Source organism: Rhinopithecus bieti, unplaced genomic scaffold, assembly GCF_001698545.2.
Source record: "Rhinopithecus bieti isolate Rb0 unplaced genomic scaffold, ASM169854v2 scaffold_2476, whole genome shotgun sequence".
Classification (NCBI taxonomy): domain Eukaryota; kingdom Metazoa; phylum Chordata; class Mammalia; order Primates; family Cercopithecidae; genus Rhinopithecus; species Rhinopithecus bieti.
Window position 1 is genome coordinate 482,085 of NW_016803754.1, and position 9,143 is coordinate 491,227.

The window sequence follows — 9,143 nt, forward strand, 5'->3', positions numbered from 1 at the left end:
TTCCCAAGGCCTGAAGATTTAGTTGGGACCAGTTGTTCTATCTGTATAGAGCAGAGTTGTCTATTAGCTTTTACTCTTAGCCTGTGTTCCTTTGTTTTGCTTATCTGGGAGGGTGAGTTTCTGTGTCTGTTTCCAGACATCTTGCAGCTCTAGGCATTCCCCCAGTCTGCTTTTAGCTTCCCTATCTTAGTGTGCCTAGAGGGAAAGGAATATGCTTATTAAGGCGCCCTGTTTTACAGGGGCTCATTGTATAAGTGTGAAGCTTGGTGATTACCCAGGAGACTCCCCCTACTTTCCTTCTGTGCCCCAGCTGTCTAATCTGTGTTTTACAGCCTGAACTTTCAGGCTGCCTTTTGTTGGAAAGGAAATGATTTCTTTGAACTGCATGACATTAGAAAGGGGATTATTTTTGAGCTGCTTTCCATTAGAAGGAAAGTTTTCTGCCGGGGCTTGCTTTACCCTCACTGTCCACCTAAATAATTTCTTTCTGCCTCCTACAACACCAATGTCTAGTGGGCAGCTTATCATTTCTTGCTTCCTAGGTATATATCAAATGTGTCAAACAAATGCAATCTTTATTGGGAAAATAATTTTTGTCTAATTTGGAAGTTATTAAAAGGGAGGTTCAAAATATGAGGAAACCACTAAATAAAGAGAGATATGAGGAGAGTTATAGGTGGAAGATGTATGTTTTTTCAGGGAGGGCTATAAAGAAAGAGTAACTTTGTGTGAAAAAGGATCTTGCATGATAAATTCTTGTCCTAGAGTAAATTGACTAATTATTTAAGAAAGGTATAGTATAGGTGAAGTTAGAAAGCTCAAGCATGTTATAGGGAGCCTGTGTAAGTCAAGGTAAGGTTTGTGAACAGGAATTTATGAAAGAAATTTTGTGCATGATTAAGCCTGCTATAATTGAAGAAAAATTGTTTGTAGTAGACTTTCTAGAAAATGGTCTGCATATTGAAACTGTTTTTTTTTTTAATTATTGATTTGCTAAATTATAGAAATTTTGTTTTTGAGGCTGGATGCAGTGACTTGTTCCTATAATTCTGGTACTTTGGGAGGTTGAGGTGGGTGGATCACTTGAGGTCAGGAGTTCAAGACCAGCCTGTCCAAAATGGTAAAATCCCATCCCTACTACAAATACAAAAATTAGCCAGAAGCAGTGGTACATACCTGTAATCCCAGCTAAGCTATTTGGGAGGCTGAGGCAGGAGAATGACTCGAAGCTGGAAGGCGAAGGTTGCAGTTAGCCAAGACTGCCCTACTGCACTTCTGCCTGGGTGATAGAGTGAGACTCCATCTCAAAAAAAAAAAAAAAAAAGAAAATTTTGATTTTGATACAATGATGAGATTCTTTTAAAACTTCTGAGATTGGTGTCTTAGAGTTTCAACTGTTATGTTTTGCTGCTTTTAGCTTGTTCTCCCTTTAAAAAGACCTGGGATAATTGCTGTCTCCTTTAGCTCCTTCATCAGCTCCTGTGACTTTTTCACCTCCGGTTCTGACTGCTGTTGCGGTCTTGATGCTAAAGTGTTTTGTCCTAGAGGTCTGTGGAAGCAATGTTTTCCCCCAGTATAGTATTATTCTATGTACTTAATGTTTCTTTTAACATATGTAACCTTTATTGGTCTTTACTTTTTTTATTTTATACTGCTTTAAAATATTAGTTTTTCTTTGAGACTGGAGTCGTCACTCTATCATCCCAGGCTGGAGTGCAGTGATGTGTCTGGCTTACTGCAAACCTCTGCCTCCTGGGTTCAAGTGATTCTCTGCCTCAGACCTCCCAAATTAGCTGGGACAAAGGCACCCGCAACCACACCAGGAAATTTTTTTTTTTTTTTTTTTTTTTTTTTTTGAGATAGAGTCTGGCTCTGCCCCAGGGCTGCGTGCAGTGGTCCGGATCTCAGTCACTCAAGCTCCACTTCCCGGTTCACACCATTCTCCTGCCTCAGCTCTCCCGAGTCGCTGGACTATAGGCACCCGCCCCTTGCCCGGTAGTTTTATTGTATTTTAGTAGAGACGGGTTTCACCGTGTTAGCCAGGGATGGTTCGATCTCGTGACTTGTGTCCGCCGTCTCGGCCATCCAAATGGCGTGGGTTACAGGCTTGAGCCACCGCGCCCGGCCTTCCAACACCAGAGAAAATTTTTGTATTTTTAGTAAGATAGGGGTTTCACCATGTTAGCCAGAGTGTCTCGATTCCCTACCTCTTGATCTACCCATTAAGAGCTAATGAGTGCCTTCCCACCTCCATTCTGTCTGGCCTAGAATGTTTAATTGTTATAAAGTTTTATTTCCAAGCCCCTTGTCCAAAGGAATACCAAGAAACCTAAAAAAGTCTTAATTCAGGCCATGGTGGGGAACAGGGAGTTCAGACACACTCACTCTACCCCATTTTAAATGTAGGTCAGATCAAAGACCTTTTACATTATGAAAATAAAATAGTGACCCTTTTCCCCACAAAAAATACTCTTTGTTCAAACCAGAAGACTTAGCCTTACTAAAAACTTAAAAAGGAGAAACTGGCTGGTGTTCATGCCTAAAAATCGCCAACCCTTTGGGGGCTGAGGTGGGTGATCATTGAGGCCAGGAACTCGAAACCAGCCTTGCCAACATCGTGAAACCACTCTACTAAAATTACAAAAACTTAGCTGCATGGTCATCGTACCAGTCTGTAATTCCAGTCTTATTCAGGATGCTGGACATGAAAATAGCTTGAAACTGGGAGCAGAGGTTGCAGTGAGCCCAGCCGAGGTTGTGCCACTGGACTCCAGCCTGGCAAACAGAGCGAGGCTTATCTTAAAAAAAAAAAGGAAAAAGGGCCGGGCGCGGTGGCTCCACGCCTGTAATCAGCAATTTGAGAGCCGGGCGGGCGGATCAACAAAGGTTCAGGAGATCGTGACACGGTGACAGCCTGTCTCTTACTAAAAATCAAATAATTAGCGGCGGCAGTCTGGTGGGTGCCTGTTAGTCCCAGCTACTCAGGAGGCTGAGCCGGAGAATGCTGTGAACCCGGCAGGCGAGCTGCCGTGAGCCGAGATCGCGCCACTGCACCCCGCCTGAGGTGACGAGCGAGACTCTGTCTCAAAAAAAAAAAAAAAAAAAAAAAAAAAAAAAAAAAAAAAAAAAAAAAAAAGGATCCCCAAGAATTAATTATAACAAGAATAAAGGGACCCTTATCAGATATCTTATTACTCTAACTACTGTTAGGCTTCAGGAAGTCCACTAGTTGGGTACAGTATTCCAGCTGTTTCTATGACGGCCTCTGCAGCATAAAAGGTGGTCCATAACCTCCATTTACAAAAACATAGAAAATTTAAGGGGCTGTTGTCTTGCAAACACATAGATTAATAATGTGGTTCTGTGGGTGGACATAAGTACCAATTTTAACTCTTTCTTCCAATTATAATTTTCTTGTTTAACCTCCTAGTAAAGTATATATCTTCTAAATTTCATGTAAAGATGGTAAGATCTGTCACAACTCTTCCAATCCATTCTGTCTTCTGACCCCACAAATGAAAGCATCCTGCCATTGGGCCCCTTAGTTCGGGTATCAGAGATTTTTTACTCCCCAAATGCTAGGGAAGGCCCGCACCCAGAAAGTCAGCAGGAAGCACTTACAGAAAATGGTCTCTGCACTTCTGCAGTCCCCTTAAGATTAAGGAGGAGTATCTAATCTCTGAGTGGGGAAAGAGGTGGGAGGTGGGTGGGACTCAAATCTGGAACAGATTGAAGACTAGCTGACACAAGGAAGAGACACTGGAAGCACCTGTCCATAAGACATGCCTATCAGTGCCATGTCAGTTTACCATTGCCATGGCAACACCTGAAAGTTACTGCCCATTTTCTAGCTACTTCGGAATAACCCACTCCTTAATTAGCAGTCACTAAAAGTGGGGATAAATATGAGTGTGAAACTGCCCCTGCACCGCTGCTCCAGGCCCACTGCCTGTGGGTAGCTCCACTCCACAAGTACAGTCACAGAGCTGTAACCGCCACCTCAGTAAAGCCGTTTCCTTCGACTACCCGCTTATGCTGCGCTCCTTCCTGAGTGAGGCCAAGAACCTGCCCTGCCCCACTTTTGTCGTTAATTGACAGAAAACTACTCATAATATCCTCTCTTTATTTTTTCACTCTTATAGGCTGTGTAATGACTTTCTCCTTTCCATTTACCATATTGTGTTTTGTGTCCTTTTTCTTTGCCTCTTCTTTATACACCCTTCATCAAGTAGTCACAGGCTTCAGTTCAGTTCTTTCTTGTGGTAGTATGGCTCATGAGAAACGCTGATTCTTCTGGGTATGAGGCCATTCACCATTTTCATATGTAACACCATAAAAAGTACTGTGACACAAGCCTCCACTTCACAAACTGACCACTGTCAAGCATCATCTTCCAACCAATAGAAATTTTTTGTTTCTCACTAGTTCACATAGGAGTAGAAATTTCAGGTTTAAATTGTGGATTTGCACTTTACCACTTGGTGTATTCAAGAAGATGAATAATATTAATACATCAGTAGGTCCGGGCACAGTGGCTCAAGCCTGTAATCGCAGCACATTGGGAGGCTGAGGCAGGCAGATCACCTGAGGTCAGGAGTTTGAGACCAACCTGGCCAACATAGAGAAACTCCATCTCTACTAAAAATACAAAAATTAGCCAGGTGTGGTGGCACATGCCCGTAATCCCAGCTACTTGGGAGGCTGAAGCAGGAGAATGGCTTGAACCAGGGAGGTGGAGGTTGCAGTGAGCCAAGATCATGCCACTGTACTCCAGCCTGGGTGACAGAGCAATACTCTATCTCAAAAACAACAACAAAAAATCAGTAGCTTTGAATTTTAAACATCCTTTTGACAAGAAACTCATCATTCTTTCTGTCTAAAATAATGTTCTGATTCTTTCAGGAATGAGCCTGGTTTGATGCCTCTCTCCCCAACATGATAGAAGTGTGGCATAAATCTATGAAAAACTCCATTTCCCTGTGTCTACAAGAACTACCTTTGATTGAAAACTTCTTCCCTTGCTCTAGTCCTTTCTTCTACACCCAGCTCTACCTAATCTGTGACACAAAACAATACTTGTCAGGAAAGATTCTGGAAAGAGCAAAAGACTTCTAACAGGTGTCAGAGATTCCTGCACCACCATCTGTCCATCTGTAGAGGGGGTTGTGAGTATGAGGCAGAGCAGAGCTTGTAAATCTACCTGCTTTCACTCCCACTGTATTTCCTAACAACAGTAACCACAGCAACAGCCATAACATCACAGGACAAACGTCTACTACTTCCAAGGCTTTTATCTCAGTAAATCTTCTCTCCCTCTATCTCAGGCAGCTGGAAGATTTGATACTCATACAAATAGTGCTGTAGCTTTCTGTTCATAATTGGAAAAGCAGACAAGACCCAATGTAATACAGGCATTCCTTAAACCAGTTACCATTCAGTTTTGGATCATCACTGCACACATATACCCAGCATACGTCTAATATATATGTAAAAATCCATGAAGCAAGAGTTACAATAGCTGGTGTTTTCTATCGTGTTGTATTTTCCACTTATGTCATCTTCTCCTTTTTTGTCATTAAAAAAAATCTGTTGAAGTCAGTCTAAATTAGTTATTGAATCACAAGTGGATAAAATCATTTATTTGATAACACCTTGACCCAATGAATATGCTTCTTTGCAAGACAGAGTCCTCATTTCCAAGATAACAAGCCTGACATAATTATACTGGAGCAAGTCCACAAGTAATGATGGTAGCTTTGCCTTATTGTCAGCCCTCGGGCAAGAATTAGACAAAAGATAACAAGGTAGGATAAAGATTACATAAGAAAAAAGGACAGCAACAGGACATGGTTACCTTTTATAGGGTAATATTTTGATAATGGATGATGAGTAGTAATGCCTTAGACACGGATGGGTGGGAATGATTGAAGGTCTGAGTACTTTAGCACAGATTAAGAACAAATCATTAGGATTTTAAGAGTGTGTACAGTTAGTGAAGAAAAAGCCCTAGAATTTAATTTCTGGATAAAACATTCTTGGATTATATTTAAGAATACTGTCCATACTAAGTAAGCATATTTCTGATAGTGGTGATGACTGTAGTGCTGAATATTTAAACAATAAAAACAAAATTAATTGTCACATGCATAACGTCCTGAATACTATTGTAAATATTTTATCTTATTTTATTTAAACTATCAACTGCACTGTAAGGTAGGTACAATTATTGTCACAGTCACACAGATATGGAAACTGAGACACAGAGAAGTTTAGTTGCTTGATTAATTTCAAGCAATCGGCAAGCCATGGAGCATCTATATCAGGGCCTGCCAGGACATGTGACTGTAAACAAAAGTTTTAACTTTTTAACTCAAAGAAGGTATGTGTCTGGGTTAATGGAAAGCTTCAGGACCCTCAGAAAACATTATTAACAAGTAAATGAAAGGTGTATCTGGAAGATTAAGTTCTACCAGAGTCTTCATTTCTGTGGGTCCAACAGTGCACTTAGGGAGATGACTGGGCATATTGAGGATAGGACGAGAGAAATGAAAACGCAGCCAGCCTTCTATATTATTCTTAACAGGCTTGTACCAAATATCCTCTGGGTGAATTGGGGTGACTGAAGAGAAGAAAGACACAGGAGTGAAATTCTGTGAGCACAAGGGGAAAGTTCTACACTCAGACTGAGCCAACAGAATTTCTGAACTGACAACCAGGGAGGCGCAAGATGGCTCATGCAGAGAGGAAGAAGCAGGTGGTCCCTGCAGCTGGAAGTCCAGCTCCCACCCCAGCTGCTTTGCATGTCACTCCCAGCTGCCCTACCTTCCAGAGCCCTTATCAATGCCTGGGTCAGAGCTCTGGGGAGGAACTGCTCAGTTAGGACCCAGAGGGAACCATGGAAGCCCCAGCGCAGCTTCTCTTCCTCCTGCTACTCTGGCTCCCAGGTGAGGGGAACATGAGGTGGTTTTGCACATCACTGAAAACTCCTGCCACCTCTGCTCGCACCAAATACAATTAAAATTCCGTGTAGATCAACAATTTTGCCTCTACTCAAAGACAGTGGGTTTGATCTTGATTACATGAGTGCATTTCTGTTTTCTTTCCAATCTCAGATACCACCGGAGAAATTGTGATGACGCAGTCTCCAGCCACCCTGTCTTTGTCTCCAGGGGAAAGAGCCACCCTCTCCTGCAGGGCCAGTCAGAGTGTTAGCAGCTACTTAGCCTGGTACCAGCAGAAACCTGGGCAGGCTCCCAGGCTCCTCATCTATGGTGCATCCAGCAGGGCCACTGGCATCCCAGACAGGTTCAGTGGCAGTGGATCTGGGACAGAGTTCACTCTCACCATCAGCAGCCTGGAGCCTGAAGATTTTGCAGTTTATTTCTGTCAGCAGTATAATAACTGGAACCCACAGTGATTCAACCTGAAACAAAAACCTCAACAAAACCATCAGTGTTTACTAGATTATACCAGCTGCTTCCTTTATAGACAGCTAGTGTGGTGGCCACTCAGTTTTAGCATCTCTGCTCTATCTGGACATTTTGTGGTTCTAAAAAAAAAAACCCTTGAACAATTTGCACTTGGATTCTTGGACTCTCTTCAACTGAGGCACCAGAATCCCAGGTTTCCAGAAATAGTGTCTCACTGTATGAATCCTTATATAGACCCAGTGGTTCTGCACTTTCCCAGTAGAAGTAGCTCAGTGCATGCTACACCGCCCCATTCGAATTCTACAACATTCTAAGTTGTAGAAAATTCTATGTATTTGTGCAAATAGTTGACTCAGTAAAGCTGTTCATGCGAAGATACTACCATGGCTGAATAAATCCCATTCTTTTTCTTTCTTCAGGCTATCAACATTTCAGTGGCAATTGGTTATTGGGGGAACTTTTGCCATTTAAAAGTGAACTAAATTATTTCTTCAATTTTCTTTAAGGTTCAGTAGTTTGTAAAAGGATTAAAGTCTGTAAAAATAAAGTACATACTGGAAAAGGAAGAAATAGACTATTCCTAATGACGTCTGCAAATGACCAAGTAGAAGGAGGGATAGAAGCAGTTGTTTTCATTATTTTTCTCCAAGACTTCCTTCCAAAAGGGATTTCATTGATCATATTCATTTATTATGTCAATAAAACATGTTGACATTATGTAACATCTGCTGTGAAGCACTGAGGATACATCTTATCTGTATTATTCTTGCCAAAAATTAATGCTGTGAATTAAATCAAGAGTAAACATCATACAAACTCAATTGGGAGGACATTCTTCAACATAACTGGCCAGTAACCTTCAAAAGTTTCATGGCCATGAAGGAGAAACAAAAGTGAAAAACTGTCACAGATTTAAAGATATTAAGGACAAGATGACCAAATAAAATAAAGAAACCTGAATTTTATCTTGTAATATTAAAAAATGACATTAATGGGAAAAGCAGTGAAATCCATATGGTATTTTAAAGGAGTTAACTAATAACATTATATCTATGTTCATCTCATGGTTGTGATACTTACACTGTGATTATGCATGATGCTGACATTAGAGCAAGCTGGAGGAGGAGTCTATGTGAAGCATCTTTGCTATATTTTAAAATTTTAAGTTTAAAATATTTCCAAATAAATTAAAACTCGGGCAAACACACAAGAAACTAAAATATAAGAAAAAAAGGTTTTTTTTAAAAAGTCTGCAAGTTTCCTCCTATTTTGCACCTATTCTTATGTCTGATTCTCATCTCCATTAAAGACAGTCATAGCTCTCATTATGTGGAGTGTAATCACTAATTTGCTCAGTTCTAAGAAGGCAACTTAAAAATTGACAGTGTGTTCCTTCATGACTGTGAAATCTAGGGATCAGGGTTCTCTATTTGTGAGACCTTGGTTTCTCTTTAAACTGAGGGTGCAGAGTTCAATTTCTCTAATACAAAATTACTTGTGTTAGTCCTTAACCTTATTCCACTTCAGTGTGGCTACTATGTTCTTTCAAATGTACTTGAGAAGGCATCTCTGTTTATGGCATCACAAAGAGTTTAATACATCTTCTCTGCAAAAATCAACAACGAACACACATACAAATGTAAAGCTACAAATTAAAGCTATTTCAGCACTGAAAATTAGCAAAGCATAAAATAATTAAAGATGTATATTCTT

General features: G+C 40.8%; 1 gene segment (V, D, J or C); it reads left to right on the forward strand.

Annotated features, from left to right (window-relative positions):
* The first annotated feature begins 6,798 nt into the window (after window positions 1–6,798).
* LOC108515611 (Ig kappa chain V-III region VG-like) lies at window positions 6,799–7,432 on the forward strand. The segment is given in 2 exon segments: window positions 6,799–6,944; window positions 7,113–7,432. Coding segments are annotated over 2 exon segments (354 nt in total).
* Window positions 7,433–9,143: the final 1,711 nt, after the last annotated feature.